Below are 18,261 nucleotides of genomic sequence, written 5' to 3'. Positions count from 1 at the left end.
AATTAGCTGGGTGTAGTGGTGCATGCCTATAATCCCAGCTACTCAGGGGACTGAAGCAGGAGAATTGCTTGAACCCAGGAGGCAGAGGTTGCAGGGAGCTGAGATCCTGTCACTGCATTCTAGCCTGGGTGAAAATAGCAAAACTCTGTCTCAAAAAAAAAAAAGAAAAGAAATTAGAGAAAAAAAAATGGGTGAAAAGGAATTAAATTAACATATTTCCTTATTATATTTTTTCAAAAGGTTTTGAGAAACATTTTCAGAGCTAATCAAAATATAAAAAGATGTTCATCACTTCAATTTGAAAGTGAGCATTTTTCTCTTAATGAAAAATAGGTAAGACAAAGTATAGTATGTTTTTTGATAAATATCGAACACAAATTCATCTGAATGTGCAAAATTACCAATGCCCATGGAAATAATAGTTATGGATGTCCCAAGGAAACTGTTTACAAAATATAAGATTCTACACATATATTAGTAAGTAATATCATTTTCTAAACAGAGCAAATGAAAGAAAAGTCATCTTACACTTCAAAATAATGTGCTCACGAAAAATACTATCTCATCTTCTTTGGTGAACAACTTTGTGTGCTACAGAATTTTTTCCTCTTATTCTATGCATTTGGTTAATATACACAATAAGCCCATCAGTAAAAACTGAAAGTAATCTTTGGAGACAGAATTATAAAAACTACTGAACTTCAATAGTGGGAGCAAAATCTTCTGTCATTTCGCAGAATATGTTATAAATCACTACTGAAGTAAAAAACATGAAAGAATATTTTAAGAGAATTCAAGTCATAGCACTGTTTACTTTCCTTCAACATAGACCATCATTAGCCTTCTAAGCTTAATCATTAACAAAATTAATAAGTTATTTCAAACAATAACCTGACATCATCATAAATCCATGGTGAGTTTATTGGAGCTAGGGATAATTTTGTTAAACTGAGCACTATAAATCAACTTGTGAAAGCAAACACTTCTACCTATGATGTATCTTTAAAGAAAACAAATTCCTACATTCAAATGTGTAAATAATAAGAATATGAAGCTATCTTTTCTAATGTGGCAAATTCCTCCCAAAGTAAACTGCAACTAGCATTATAAAGTGACAGAAAGAAATGCTATAATTGAACTCTAAATTACACTTTCAAAAGTCATCTTAAACCCCTAAATTAGTATTCCTCTTTATACTTTAAGTAAGTTATAAGCAATGATTACTTTTAAAAAATTGAGGGCTTATCCAGTGTAAGAATTCATCATTACTATCTGGTCCTGATGATTTCTTTTTCTACAATGTAAACCATAGTTTTAAAATGTTTTGTCATATATTGTATAAATTATATTAATTACTATTGTTTCCTTAGCCTTCATTGTTTTCTGATAATTATTTTATTCATTTTTCTGATCAATAAGAGAGAAAAGTAAAAGACTATCTTGTACAGCAAGTATATAATTAAGTAAGGGCCAAATGTAACCACTTAAAAGATGTAAAAGATAAGTCAGATTTTTTACCAGGATATTAAAAATTGTCATTAAAATATAGTTAGTTCTATAATATCTGTATTTTCTGTAAGCATTTGAATAATAATGTCATGGTAATATTTCCCTCTGGAACAAGGACTGATAATAAATACTAAAATTATGTAATTTCTCCAAGCAAGGACTTTTTAGTCAATCTTTATAAAATTTTAAAATTATTTTCTCCACTTATTAAAGAATAGTGTGACCAGTCCAGAGTTATACAGCAGTGAGAGCAATACAGTCCAGTGTTGAAGAGCACAGATTGTCATGCCAGAATACGCAGGTTTGGATTCCAACCCCACCATTTACTAACTGCCTGACCTTGATGAAACTGTATAACCTCTTTAGGCTTTAGATTCCTTGCCTGTAGAATGGAGACAAGAATGATATTTTTTTGTTATGAGAATTAAAATAATTAATGCATGGAAAACACTTAGACCAGGGCCTGATAACACAGTTAATAGTTTTATCATTAGTTCTAGTGGTGAAGTTCTTTTTCCAATCTAATTTCTTTCTAATTCAGTATACTTCACATCTTAATACAAGCACTTACCATAGGCAAGTTTATTTATTATCAATGCTACTAGAATATAGGGAAAAGAGGAATAATATTTAAGTGATCAAAAGATGTCATCTGTTCCCCAGTTCTCTTCCAGGCTCCCTAGCTACATGAATTATTCTTCCCCATGGTGAGAAAAGGGAGTGGAGGTGGGATTCTGCACAACTCAGGCCCCAACAGAACAAAGTGCTCTTCATGCTTCGGATTATTTTTCTTTCAAATATCAGTTTACAGCACACTTCTAAGCTGAAGAAATTCTTATAAACTTCCAATACCCTGTTAGGGGATTCTACCCTAACAGGGTAGTGGAAATTTGAATGTAGTGTATACAGGGCAAGATGGAAATAAAATAGGCTTAGTAGAACAAATCAGAACTATTTTAGTAAATATTATGTGTTGACAGATCAAAGTGTCATATATGCACTATAAGTAAGTCTAAAATGCAGATTATCCTTCATTTGTAATAGAAGGACCCTTTTTCTCCAGTTTTATGTATAAATCTACTTACTTCTAAAATAACTTAGTTAAGTGGCTTTTTCATTGATATATGGAAAAAAAGTATTTACAAAGAAACCAGTAACAAATGTACTCAGATTCAAATTCACTAATGGAAAAGATTTTAAAGTATTACTTTCAATATACAACTTCTATATACATATTTTATCTTTTAGTAAAATAAATATTTACTTAAAAAGATGATAAATTTAACTTTCTGTCAAGAATTATAAAGAATACATCACAGGCACAATATTGTATAAACAAAGAAAAGAAAGCTAAAAGGGATAATTAGAATTTTTGAAAATATTTATTCGAAAGGAAAAATATAGCCCTGCACTGGTTCTCACATTTATTAAAAAAGAATAATTAATTCTGCAGAATATATTCTAAGGAGCAATTTGGCCTTCTCATGAAACAATCATGATAAAGAACTGAGATTTAATCAAATAAGGTAAATATAAAATAAGATAATTAGCTTTTTACTACTAAATAGTATTAAAATACTTTTTATCTGTTGGACAGTCACTAGCAAATGTAGTTAACAAGAAAAATTACCTATTTTTTATTTGATTACAAATTATTGTAATTATTAGGCAGAACCATCAATAAAGGCGAGAGAGAGGTCAGAAAAAATCTGCAAGTGTCGCTTTCTAGAATGTTGCTCAATTTCTGATACCACGAAAAAAGACCATTAACTGTCTTTCATAAAACTATTATTAACTTTGTTTCTCAGCAAATCAATTAATATTTACTCTGTATTAACTCTATTCTCGTTTCCTATGTGATTTTCTTTCAAAGGGTTCAAAAACTGGAATGTTGCAGCAATAAACACAAAAGGCAATTTACTCATTTAGAAATAAATACTGGGCATATTTAAGAGGAATATTTAGTAAGCTTAACCTGTACAATGTGATTGTATTGGTTCCTCACAGAACCTGAGGAACCTAGAAGACAGCTGCATGCAGAGAGAGAGACAAAAAAGAAACATTTGTGGTTAAAATCATCTGTTAAAGACAAAAGAACAAACAAAAAATGACAGTTAATTTCATTTCACAAAAATTTGAGGAATACTATTTGAGCCAAAAATTTATTGCAAAGACCAGGGAGATCTAAGATTGTGGTTAAAATATTACTTTTACAGGATTACATCATACCTTCAAGGTCAGTAAAAATAAGAAACACTACATGCTAAATGAAGTAATATACAGGTTGTGTGGTTTTCATCTCTTTTTAGATCTGAGTATGACCTTGGACATATTACTTTACTATTAAAACCTTCCAATTGTAGAATCTAGGTTGATCTTAGGTAATTCCTAAGAGCCCTTCCAGTTAAAAATTTTTTTTTTTATTTTGCCCAGGATGGAGTGTAGTGGTGTGATCGCCACTCACTGCAACCTCCACCTCCCAGGTTCAAGCAGTTCTCCTGCCTCAGCCTTCCGAGTAGATGGGAGTACAGGTACCTACCAGCACGCCTGGCTAATTTTTTGTATTTTTAGTAGAGACTGGGTTTCACTATGTTGGCCAGGCTGGTCTTGAACTCCTGACCTTGTGACTGCCCACCTTGGCCTCCCAGAGTGCCGGGATTAGAGGCATCAACCACTGCATCTGGCCCAGTTTTAAATTTTAGAAAAAAATTTTTTTTATAGATCTTAAATGCCTTTATTACTCATAGAAATGGGAAACCTGCTTTTATAGAAAGCAAAGGTGGCTGGACTCAATGGCTCATGCCTGTAATCCCAGCACTTTGGGAGGCCAAGGCAGTGGATCATGAGATCAGGAGATGGAGATCATCTTGGCCAACATGGTGAAACCCTATCTCTACTAAAAATACAAAAAAATTAGCTGGGTATGGTGGCACATGCCTGTGGTCCCAGCTACTCAGGAGGCTGAAGAAGGAGAATTGCTTGAATCCAGGAGGTGGAGGTTGCAGTAAGCCAAGATCACACCACTGCACTCCAGCCTGGAGACACAGCAAGACTCTCTAAAAACAAAAAAAAAAAAAAAGAAAAGAAAGGCTCTTATATATTCTTTAATCTCCACCTATCAGCATATGAAATTTTATGTACTATTATATATGTCAAACAATCAAATCTCTTTAAGTTGAGCATCTTTCTGAAATATAACTGGTTCTCTACCAGGTCTAATATATACAGTAGGTAGCTATAACTTATTCTCTCTAAAATACAAAAGGCTTTCTCTTCCTGTATTAGTATTGAACAGTTTTTAGCAATGTTTACCTTATATGAGAGGAGGAATTGATTTGAACCAAAAACAACCTCAAAACTCTCCTCAAAAGGGAACAAAAACACTGCTTTTTCAACCTTGCTGCTTCAAGTTAGGTTCCCTAACCATCACCATCTCTTTACAGAGGCAATCAACAATTTAGATTTGGCAATATCATTAAAGAACTGTGACTTTGGACAAATCACATACATCTGGAAAATTTTAGTTTTCCCAAATATTAAAACAAAAAATTAGAGTTTATGCTAGATAATGTATAAGATCTGCTATTGCAATACAATGATTCTGAGTATGTATAATACATATCATATATACTATATAACATATATATCATATACAATGTATATGATACTTAAAAGTTTCTGAAATCTATTGCCCATTGTTGAATATACACATCTCAGAAACATATTATTACATGCTAAGAAATGAATTAATTTGTTACTACTTGGTAAGCAGTATTCCATAATAATCTACTCAACTGTTTATTTAGAATAATCATCTTACAAAGTATACTAACTCCTCCCCAAAATAAGAGGTATTATCTAATTCTCTCTACTGATTCTTGGAAGGAAATAAAAGGCAAATATTTTCTCTGCTTTACAAAGAGAGGAACTAGAACTTTAGTGAGTGGATGGGATTGTGTAGCAGATCACAGAGCAGGCCAGTGTCAGAGGGAGAATAAACTGTGGCCCAATGACTCTATAGAGCTTTCCATTAATACTATGTCTCTCATTTTCTGTTACACCTTATAATATGTGAGTGAGTGTGTTTATGTGTTTTGGGTAGTGGGTAGGAAAGCCAATAGAGAGGAGGTAATCATTAAGCTATGATGTGATTTCAAAGGTTAATTCATTCACTGCATTAGGAATTCCAGGGTAACACTAAAGCCTAGATTCAAAAGGTTACATACATAGCTCTTCCATTTGCTCTCTAGCTACTGAAGTTCATTAAGCCATATTATAATGGTAAAAGCTTACCTTATAAAGATGGTGTTAATCTACAAATATAAATGTTGCTTCAAACGTTCAAAAAATTATTTTGCTCTTTCTAAAGTCCACACAATGTGTAAATGAAAGTCGTTAGGGAATGGAATAACCCAGCAACAGAATTCATCATCCTATCAACTGCAAAGTTGTCTCAAATATTGATCTTTTCCTAAATAAAGGCCCATACACGAATATCTTCTCCCCAGGGACATTAAATAACTCAGATCAAAGTTCTCAATATTTTTTCTTTTCATTCCCTGGCCCAGTTGTTTTGGACTTCTATAGCTGAATTAGATGAATGTGGTTTTTGAAACCTGTTTTCCTACTTTCTCTTTATTTGGGCTTCACCATAGGTTTCAATAAATCCCTCAAATCAAAGGCCAAGAATAAAAAGTTTAAATATCAAATAATTTTGAGAATTTGGCTATTATCTCAAATATTTTATTTCAATACCAGAAAGGTATTTTTCTCTTACTTGTTTGATACATATGTTGACATATAGCTCAGAATTTCCGGCTTACAAAAAATTTGTTACTACCTCAAAGAAAAACAAGCTCGCTTTATTAAAATAAAAGGTGAACAGAGTGATCAAATATTAACTAACCTAAGCAGAAAGTAAGATGTTCTCCCCAAATTCCTTCAACATCTTATTGTTACCTATAATCTTTCCAGTTTGAGATTCAAACAAAAATTGCCTGGCTAGAGCAGAGTAAAGACGGAGCTTCTTTAAAAATGGGCTGTACTCTCAAATTTGTTGAGCCAGAAGATGCATCGTACTTTCCTGGATTGTGTGGACCACGCCAAAGAGAGAACCAGCCTGGTGCTGTTTAAATTCTTACCCAAAGGGATTTAGTTGAGGTGTACCAGACTGGTAAGAGTAGATTCTGACATCCTGATTGAGCACTATTATCCCTGATTGTGCTCATGTGACTAGAAAACCATTTTACACACAGCAGACACAGCAAAACAGATTATGATACACTCTTGCTTAAAATCCTACTATTGCTTTCCCATTGCATGTATAATGAAACCCAAACTCCCTAATCTGGTTAAAGAAATCCTACATGGTTAAACACCTACACCATGTCACTCTCCTCCCCCCATGGCTCAGTCACTCTCTTCCCCACATGGCAGTCCAACTACTGGTTGCCCCTTTTCCTCTAGCCAAGAAAGCTCTCTGTGTCTGAAACTTTCTCTCTATTTCAATGATGGCTTCTACATGTCATTTAGATATCAGTTTAAATGTGACCTCCATAGATACATCTTGCCTAACAAGCCACTCTAAAGCAGTGACCAAGATGTTCTCCCTAAGGAAACATTAGGCAAATTCCTCTTTTCAACTAGATTTCATCCTTGGATGTCCCTAACCTTCCTAAGCCAGTCTAAATGAAGAACCCTACTAAGTGATTTCACAATTTTGATATATGATCAAGGTCTTCATCTTCGATCCTTAATATTTAAGCCCTTCGCCTGCCTTTAGCAAGAATCTTGTTAGTCCAGTTCAGCAAGAATCTCCCTATCCTTGACTTCTCTTAAAAATCTTCCATCCACTGATCCCTTCACTCTGCTCCTTGATTATAAATCTCCAGCTGCCGTTGCTGTGTTTGGAATGAGGTTCAGTCCTTTCCCTGATTACAATAGTACAAAATAAAATTTGTATCATCTTTAACTGGTGTCTGGCTCTGTTTGTTTTTGATAGTAACCACCTAGTTCCCTGGTATCAAATTACCCTATTTTAATTCCCTGCATAGAGTTAATCTTATGGCATTATTATGGTGCTTTATTTGTTTATACACTAGGATGCAAGGCTTTGGGAAACGAGGGACATTGTCTCTCTTGATCACTGTTTCACGTGACCAAGACATGCAGATAGCCTAGAACAAAGCTTGAAATTGGCTACACACTCAAGAAATTTTGTTGGGTGAGACCATTTTCATGGTAGATCTAAAGGAGTATGAAAATGCACACAAGAGAATCCTGAAAATTAGTATATACATAAGATTAATTATAAAAAGGCAAAAATGAATAAATCAAATATTAAAAGTTGATCCCTCAGGTTTCTTCTTTATATAATGTTGTATTTTCCAAATTTTCCACGATTACTTTTAAAATCAGAAAAACATAAAAAATAACACACAAAAAAGTGGTTTAATGAATCACCATTTTTAGTTGGTTTCAAATGTGTTTCTTAGGGAGAAACCTTTTACTTGCTGCAAGTTTTCAAGATTATTGATTCTGTGCCAAGAAAAAGACATATACAAATATAAAAATGAAACAAGCACATTTTCACAGAGGAAAAAATTGTCAAAAATAGTTATTTCCTTCCTTACAGTTCTAAAACCTAGCAGATCTTAAAACCAAGCCAATAATAAAATAGAGAAAACGGTGAAGAGGATAAGAGTCTGATATTACTTAGATGTCACATTACCTGTGTCAGGGAAACCAAGCACAAATGCTGTTTTCCCTGTGTAATCTGATTCACTCATGAGTGTGTGCTAGTGATTCATGTGGTGCTGTTAACTAGTGCAATGATCTTGACAGGAACTGCAGTACTCTGCTCACAACCCTGTGGGTCTCTACCCTCCACCGCACTTGCAGATGTTCACTTGCGGCATTTGTTTTTAAAACACTTTTCCTTTGTTGGCTGCTGTTTACTATTTTATGACAGTCACTGTTGTTATTGATGTTGTTTTAAAATCGTTCTTTACATGACTAAACACAACACCGTCAGATTATATGGCATGGAGATTCATCAATTAAGGTAAGATAAAATGAAAAAGAACTCATCCCTATTTCTCTCATTAGATAAAAAGCTTTGATGGAATCTACTTACTGGTCTTAGAGCCCTTATGCAGGCCGTTTGTTCTCTCTTCCTACAATGTTTTTTTTTTTTTTTTTCACCTTCTCAGTGAAATGGACCTGACCAACTATTTAAAACTGAAATAACTCAACACTCTGTATTTCCCTGCTCTGCTTCCTATTATTCCTCAACAGTTATCACAGTCTCATATCCAATACTGTGTTTACTGTCTCCCCCAAAAAATACAAGCTCCATGAGGCAGGGATATTGGTCTGTTTTGCTCCTACTATACAACTTGCTAAGTGAGTGAATGATACAGGTGAATTTGTTAGTGTTATACTTTTTGAGATTATGTCTCATAAGTTTAATCCATCTATGATTTATACCCTGAGGAAAAGGAACACTTGAAACCTCTTTTGTGGTTAGAAATGGGTCCTAGATTCAAGGACCTAGAGTTGCCACAGTTCCTTTTGTACTACTGAAATCTTAAAAGATAGGAGAAAATCTCCAATGAGGTAACCAAGGAGTTATGACATTTGGCTGAGATGGATCCCAGAAAAAATATGTATACTGTGTCAAAATGTGTTAATAATTCTGCCTAGGTCACAAAAGTTTAGAACTTTCCCCAGCATACTTTCTCTTTTTATAAGTTTAGTCTGTATGTAGTATCAAAAAGAAAAGAGCTCTTGTTTTAGTTTGGCAGTTTTTTGAATGCTTGACTTTGGTCTCCCAGAGGAAATGGAGGAAACTAGTTTCATTATCCACTCTGTTATTGGCAGTCTTAGCAAACTAATACAGCCAATCAAGAAATGCCATACATTTTTGTCAGAGTGAAATGCTTGTAAAGAAGTAGATTTATACTTCAGAGTTGTTTTGTTCTCTCCTCAAAACAGAAGGTTCCTTTTAGTCAGCTGCCAGTATGTTAATACTTCAGATTTACCCCACAGTATCCATTTGCTTAAGACCCTAAGACACACCCACTAAGTGCAGGAGGATACTAAAAACATCAAAGCAGGAATATAAATTGAATGCTCCTACACATAAAAATAAAACACCTATAAAGTTTTCAGTGAAAGATTTTGCGAATTCTACATCACTGTTATCCCTTTTCTTACTACTTCTAGATCAGAAATATCTAGGTTAATAATAAAATTGAGGAAGCTGGGACAGTAATATTTTCCCAAAATAATCAAACCTATTATCACAGAATCTAGTTTACACATATTTTTGGATTTACTTTTTCTTTCCTGTGTATTTCTTCTTTGTTTCTTATTTTCATCACTTTAAAAATTTTTGAAAACATTTGTGCTATTTTATAATTCGTGAGGGATAAATACCATAAAGTCATCTTACTATTTCTCAAACCAAATCAATGACTACAACATAAACTTTTTTATTTTTGAAGACAAGGTCTCATTCTGTCACCCAATGTCTGAAGTGCATGACTCACTACATCCTTAACCCCTGGGCTCAAGCAATCCTTCCACCTCAGCCTCTCTAGTAGATGGGACCACACATGCACACTACCATGCCCCACTAACTTTTTTAATAGTTTGTAGAGATGTGGTCATGCATGTTGCCCAGGCTGGTCTTAAACTCCTGGGTTCAAGTGATTTTCCTGCCTCAGCCCTCCAAAGTGCTGGAATGATAGGCATGAGCCACTGTGCCTGGCCTAAAGCAAACTTTTTACAGGATATGTGGAACGTAATTTAGCTGACTAAAGTAATGATATAAATCCTGTCTTTCCATACTTCAGAAGCAGTAGCTGAGTAATTGTTAATGACACATAAAAGTGCTATTCAAATAAGACCCGTTATTATTTTTTAAAGTGTTAGTTTATACATAATCACTACCTTTTGAAAACAATATATATAACTTTTCAAAAACTTGTCATACTTGCTTTGTTTTTACTTTCACAACTATTTTCCCAAGTAGGTAAAGGATTATCATTTTCATTTTATACAACTCTACAGAAAGGACATTGAACTGATTAACATAGCAGACTCCAAAATATGTGGTTAAAATAAACCTAATGTCATCAGGGATTACCTAAATTTACTTATTCTTTAATTACACTCAGGTTTTCTACTGGTTGATATACAGTCAACTTTCAGCACAACAAGAAACATACACTATTAATTTAGTATTTTTATGAGTTTCCACAAACTAAGATTAGTTTAATTTTTCCCATTTCCACTTCAAAGATTATATCAAAAAACAAACAACAAACATAGGAAAACTTTTAAGAATCAAAGGTAACCAAGATTGAAAGTTAGGAACCTATTTTATAAAAGCTATAAATATTATAGATTATCAAATTAACATTTTTATTGTGGTATATAAAATAAAATTTTAAATTAACATTTAAAAAATATTAAAAATATGTTCTCACCAATATTAGGGTGTTTCAAAAGACGGCAGATTCTAGCTTCTCTTTCCAGTTTCTGATGATCTGTTTAAAAAAAAAAACTGAATAAGGCAAAAATAACAAAACACAATAAACAGCATAACAAAATCACATAAGGCCTTTGCATTTACTCATCCTTTGATTTCGTTTTGAAACAAGAATAATTCAAATTTAGAATTAAGTGAATAGCACATAGTTCAATATCGAATTTTATTTTTCATTGACTTGATGTTTGACAGAGCGTAGTATAAAATAGTGCTAAATTTAGTCTTGGGGAAAATAGCAGAAATGACACAAAACAATACCAATCTTTCTCATCTTTACATTAAGTACTTTACATTAAGTATTTTTTTACTTTTTTTAAAAATTTTTTTTTAATTTTTTTGAGACAGATTCTCGCTCTGTCACCAGGCTGGAGTGCAGTAGCACAATCTCAGCTCACTGCAACCTCTGTCTCCTGGGTTCAAGCGATTCTTCCGCCTCAACCTTCCAAGGAGCTGGGACCACAGGCACGTGCCACCACGCCTGGCTAATTTTTGCATTTTTAGTAGAGATGGGGTTTCACCATGTTGGCCAGGATGGTCTTGATCTCCTGACTTCATGATCTGCCCACCTTGGCCTCCCAAAGTGCTGGGATTACAGGCGTGAGCCACCACACCTGGCCAAGAATGTATTGTTATAATAACTTTAATCCAATATAGACATACCAATTTAGAGCAGAGGATGCATATATGGAAATTGGATTGCTAATAAAGTAAGTGCTAAGTCAGGTTATTGTAGTTTATCTCTAATGGAGAAGTGTTATCAGTTCAGTCATATGTTCTCAGCCACTCTTCTTACAACTGTTGGTTCAACTTCCTAGGTATATGATACTCTTCCTAATATCAAAGATTTCCCAAAATCCCTAATTCCTTGCTTATCTTCACCTTTCTATGTTTCTCTAACCATTTCTTTGGAGAAACATGTGTCTTAACGTGTGTATTAAGAATTATCTTAATTCTTACACAAGAAGAAACTTCTAAGAATAATTTTAATATTCTTCTTTGATTTTTTTGATAGAGGTACACATACATATAAATATAATCAAAATCATTCACCAACACACAAAATAAATGGTAGAGAGAGACAAAAACATGGTAGAAACACATGTTGCTGATACATGTAGCAGTGTATAGAGGTCATTAGTTGAAACACATGTTGCAGTGTATAGTGGTCATTAGTTGAAAACTTATACACAGAAAACTGATTTAAATTTTACAACAACCCTCTAAGATTGCCAATATTATTATCCCTATTTTAAAATACAAATTCTAATAGTTTAACACCACTGTCTTGATTAATGCAAAGCCTCCAGCAATTTCATCCTATTTCTTTTGCATTATAATGTAACACATGTCAACACATGTAAAAATGTCAACACTTTTAAAAATAAAAGACAAATAATGTTTTAGTTTTAATTTGGATATAGTTTTGACCTGATGATCCCCTACGAGAGTTTCAGGCACTCCCAGGATCTGCAGATACACTCTTTGAGGACCACTGGTGTATTCTATAATTAACTGTTGTATATAATGTTGATTTTTCTGGTCATTTAAAAAAATATTTTAAACACATACAGTGCTATTAATAGCTCAAAGTGTCAAAAAACAGTGTCTCCATAAATCAGCACAGCATTAGATAGACTCTAATAGTATATCTCCATTATATCTGGATTCCCAAACACAAAGACAGATACTCTCTGGACCTACCATTATCTATAACTATACCGACTTCTATAAATATAATTTCTTCAAACTCCCTTAACAAGTCCTTATTCTTAAGACAAACTACTTCTAACTTATTTAGAAGTACACAGAAAATACAAAAAGTTAAGGTAGATTTTGAAAATGCCTCTAACAGCAATATCATGAATAAATACTGCAAAGTGTTTCATGTAAAGTATATGAAAGAGGCTGGGCACAGTGGCTCACGCCTATAATCCCAGCACTTTGGAAGGCCAAGGCAGGTGGATTGCTTGCAGCCAGGAGTTTAAGACAAGCCTGTCCAACATAGCGAAATCTCATCTCTACTAAAAAAATATGAAAATTATCCAGGTGTGGTAGCGGGCACCTATAATTCCAGCTACTCAGGAGGCTGAGGCACAAGAATCACTTGAACCCAGGAGATGGAGGTTGCAGTCAGCCAAGAACACAACACTGCACTCCAACCTGGGCAACAGAGGGAGTCTCCATCTCAAAATAATAATAAAGTATATGAAAGACATATGTGAACAAAGATTAGAATTTTGTTATGGAGACAGGGACATGCAAACATACATGCTAAACTGTGATTACTATATATATATATATGGTTTTATATATATAGTAATTTATATATATATAAATCATCTGAAAAATAATTATATTAAAATAAAGAATAAAAAGTGAAAAATCTTTACAGACAGTAAGTTCTACAGAGCTTTTGCTATAGAGATAAACATAATTATAGAACTTTATATAGCCTATTGTGTGGGCTCATCTGTTGTTTCCCTGTAAAATGCATATAAAGCCATCCTAATCTTCAGATCCCAGAGAATGTGACTGTATTTGGAGATGGAATGTTTAAAGAGGTGACTGAGCTAAAATGAGGTCATTATTGTGGGCTCTAATCTAACATAACTGGTGTCCATATATGAAGAGGGTACTGGTGCACTGACAGGTGCAGAAGGAAGATCATGTGAAGACACAGGGAGAAGACAGGCATCTACAAGGCAAGGAGAAAAGCCTCAGAAGAAATCAATGCTTCTGACATCTTTATCTTAGACTTCTGAGCCTCTGGAATTGTGAGAAAATAAATTTGTCACAATTGGTTGTTTAAGTAACCTAGGCTGTGGTACTCTGTTGTAGTAGCTCTATCAAACTAATACACCGAATGTATCAGTTTTCTATTGTTATGTGTCCAACACCACAAAGGCAGAAGCTTAAAACAACACACATGTATAAACTCACAGTTTCTGTGGGTCGTGAACCTGGGTATAGCTTAACTGGGCCCTTTGCTTTAAGGTCTCTCACAACGCTGCAATCAAGGTGTCAGCCATGGCTGGGGTCTCATCTAAAGTCTTGGCTGAGGAAGGATCTGCTTCTAAGCTTGCATAATTGTTGGCAGTACTCAGTTCTTACAGGACTTGTTGAGGTGAGGGTCTCAGTTCCTACCTGGCTGTTGGCTGGAGGATGCTCTCAGTTCCTTGCATGTGCCAATATGGCAACATGTTTCATCAAAGCCACCGAAGGAAGGAGTATCGAAAGCAAAAGGGAATGTCATTATCTTATCTAACCTAATCACAGAAGTTATATCCTATCATGGTTTCCATATTCAATTGGTTAGAAAAAAAAGCTAGGCTGGCTCAATTTTAATGTACAAGGGCATGAACACCAGGAGGCAGGATTATTAGGACATCTTAGAATTTCTCTGCCACAGTAGACCTTTTTTTTTACTCTTGTCACCCAGGCTGGAGTATAATGGCGCAATCTCGGCTCACAGCAACCTTCGCCTCCCAGGTTCAAGCAATTCTCCTGCCTCACCCTCCCTAGTAGCTAGGATTACAGGCGCCTGCCACCATGCCCAGCTAACTTTTGTATTTTTGGTAGAGACAGGGTTTCACCGTGTTGGCCAGGCTGGTTTCGAACTCCTGACCCCAAAGTGCTGGGATTATGGGAGTGGGCCACAGCGCCCGGCCCACAGTAGACTTTATAACAACAGTACTGATGGGCTTTCTCTGACAAGCAGCTTCACTTACCTTTTCTTTCATATAATCACATAACTTAGTGATCTTCTATGAATCATAGGCATTCTGCATTCTACTCCTGGGACATGTTTTGACATCCCAAACATGATGATATAACTAAATTCTAGTTTCCATTAAAACTAGAAATTAACAATAATGAAAATGCATATCACCTGGTATGTTTCACATTCAACATCAAGTTCGCAACTTTACTTTTAGAGAGAGTAGGTAGGTGAGGAGTGATTAAATACCTATTACAGTATTGCCAAAAAGCACATTTCTGTATTTATCCTGCTGAAGAGATGGATTACTTTTAAAGTCTCCTCTACTTTTAATTTCATCAGAAACAAAAATTATACATCCTACCTTATTATTCCCAGCTCTGATAACTATAGTGGTACGAGGCACAGACAGATTATAAAAGGCAAGACAGCCATAATACTGTTTGGCACCATTTGAAGATGTTCCTTTATTATCCACAGGCCCTGAAGCTAATGGAACCAGCCTCATTTATCATTTAATATTTATTAAAGTACTTGAACTATAATAGTTTGGCTTTATTACTCCTTTGAAGCTCAAGTCCATACTCTTATTGAATCAAAATATAACTCTTCAGGCTGTAATCTTGTCAGGTCTGATAAGGTATATACTGTTAGTAATATATGGTTGAAGACCTGCCATATAAGCAATGCCTTAAGGAAAATGCATCATCATTCGGTTTTGACATGAAGTCAGTGGGGGAATAATATTATCAACAGAGAAACTTCTGGATTTTAAAACATTTCTCAAGAATTTTGGTGAAGTGTTGTTATAATATTTCTTCCTAGCTGAGATACTATTTTAACTTACAAAATATTTTATTTCAGATGAGGTGGAAAATGTGAATTCAGACCAAATGAAGTAAATCCTTGACTCCTGTTCCAAATCAAATTTTAATCTTTATGCAAAAGAATAATTCTGATCACAAATGGAAATTAAAGTACTAGCTTTGATTTACTTTCACAGAGCAATAGAAATAGCACTAAAGCTACATAAAGTAACAGTATATCTAGTCTGGCAATATTAGGGAATAAGCTCTTATCAATAAACAAATTTCAAAAGTACTTATTTATTCCTCCAAATACCCAGGTTTAAACTATTAACCTTGTTGGGGGATTGGAGGGAGATCTAACAGTCATTGCTTTCTTACATGAATGACATATATAAAAGAATTTAATCTTTCTTGACATCACTGAGTCCTCATTATTAACATTAATTATTACTCTGCTGTAATCCAGTGAAATCCTCAGAAGCTACAGAGGTGTGAAAACCCATAGCTACCTGCACCACCTACAAATGCCAAGGGAGAGGTCTGGGCAAAAGGAGGAGTTGCCTTCTGTTATAATCGGCCAGTTACTACCCCTTTGTGTACACACACACACACATACACACACGCAAGCACACACAGGCAAACACACACAGAAATATAAACATAAAACCTAAGGAAGGCCTGAGTTTGCCATGACCAAAAAGGTTTAGCTCTTCTAGTCCTTCCTCCCCACAAAGACAATCCCACTCCCAAAATAATCTTTTATCAAAATTACGGAGGAGTTGCTCATGGGTGCATGAAAACTTGAATGTTTAAAATCCAGCTCTATCTCTAATTTTTACCCTGCTGGCCTTTCAGCTTGTCAGCTTAAGCTGCTGAGCTGCTGTGTTCCCTATTCTTATCTCCTTAGTCCTTACCTTTCCTGGCCTTATCCTCCAGTTTGAGATCAATGCCTCAGATCTATTTTTGAGGGCAGGTTAATCTTGCCTCTCTGGCTTCCTTACTACAACCAGCCCAACTCAATTCTTAAAATTTTCACATTTGTTTCATTTCCAAGAAACTACAGTCCTGAGTAAGAGATATTCTACTTGCCCCTCTGGAAGAAACCTGGCTATTTATTCTCAGAAGGGGGAAGATAAAACTAAATTTACCTAAACTATTTGAAGCTTTATACTGTTGCATCTGCTTATTACATTTTTTAAAATCTCTTCATGAGTTTTTGCTGTCAGCTCTTAGTGCTGTGAATATCTCCAGTACATAAAACTGTTTCAGGTGCACATAATAGGCATTAAATAAATGTTTGTTGACTGAATAAATAAAGGATGGATGCCCCTTCTTTTTTTCACAATTGCTGTGAATGAAGAACCAGGGAAAACAAAGCCATAAAAATATAATCATAAATAACCTGGAAGTGAGAACCCAGAGATCCTCTCTTAAAGAAAGATGCACTTTTTAGTGTGTGGATTCTGGAGCACTGTAATGTAGCTACTCAGATGCCTTATTCCGGGAGGTTTTGGAATTATGTTCTGAATGCATTTCTCTTGTTAGAGAAATTGTGTCTCACTAAATGAGGCATTCCTCTGGAAAGAATATAGAATCCATCCATTTAAGTAGGTCACATTTAAAAACAGACTGCAAGGTAGAAGTTGCTAAGGAAAGGGCCATTTCACTACAAAACCTGAATAGGATGTATGTGAATTTAAAGCTGTCATATTCATTTAACAACAAATTTTAAAAATTCATAATAAAATATTACAAAACTATGCCATGTCATCATGTCATAAATTTGAATTTTTAACTATTTGACCTAGAATCTTTTTGACATTAGAGATCAGTTACTCCCTATTACTTCTGCTGCCTACTGTGCCCTGGAAGAATCAGTAAGATCCTACTATATAGGATGATGTGCTTTTCATGGCAAAGTAGAATAAGACATAGATGCTGAAAGTTCCTACATCTTAATTTAGAACGAAAGTTTCTATATCTTAATTTAGAAGTGAAACCTTTTTAAAGTCCATTCTGTGTAGGAAGCTCATACAAACATAGATTACAAATTATGATGTGAGTACAACCTTGATTCGATATGGACTGGAAACCATGGCTTCTTTGTGAAGAAGCTCCACCCGATCATTTGAAAAAAAAAAAATTACATGAAGAAAGAATCAGGCCTCTACTTCATTTTATATTCTTTCTGCAGTTTCATCTGTGGAGGAAAATGGAATTTTCAACTGACTCCAGGGGAATAAAACCTATAATGAAGATCCCTAATTTTGTAGAACACTAGACACATTGTAAGATACAAGCCAGAGAAATGGAAAGACCTCTGGCTTCAGACTGGAGCAGACAAGAAATGCTATCCTGAGTCAACCGCTAACTACTAGCTAGGTGTCCAAGTTACCTGACCTTTTGAAAGCTCCTTCCATAACACAGGCATAGAATATCTAGCACAAGTCCTGCATCTGGAACAAAAGAGGTCCTCAAAAAATTACAGTATCATCATTATTATTGCTAAAGATGTATCCAACTTTAAAATAACTAAATTCCTAAAATCTACATTAAAAATTATATTGAGTCCATCAAAAATTATTTATTTTACATGTACCCTAACATATTATAAAAATAACTGTTTTTCATAAAATCATATGATTATGCCATCCAGGTCACTGATAACA

The 18,261-nt window shown here is 34.5% G+C and overlaps 1 protein-coding gene across 50 annotated transcripts in view; it reads right to left on the bottom strand.

Moving 5' to 3' along the window:
- Positions 1-18,261, bottom strand: part of CAMK2D (calcium/calmodulin dependent protein kinase II delta) — a 306,351-nt gene that overhangs the window by 198,086 nt on the left and 90,004 nt on the right. For all 50 annotated transcript variants that reach the window (XM_078366604.1, XM_078366600.1, XM_078366611.1 and 47 more), the window contains one exon: positions 11,004-11,063. In XM_078366604.1, the coding sequence (XP_078222730.1) occupies positions 11,004-11,063 (60 nt within the window). The remainder of the gene's footprint in view (positions 1-11,003; positions 11,064-18,261) is intronic.

Source organism: Callithrix jacchus, chromosome 3 (assembly GCF_049354715.1).
Source record: "Callithrix jacchus isolate 240 chromosome 3, calJac240_pri, whole genome shotgun sequence".
Classification (NCBI taxonomy): Eukaryota; Metazoa; Chordata; class Mammalia; order Primates; family Cebidae; genus Callithrix; species Callithrix jacchus.
This window is presented reverse-complemented; position numbering and strand designations above follow the sequence as displayed.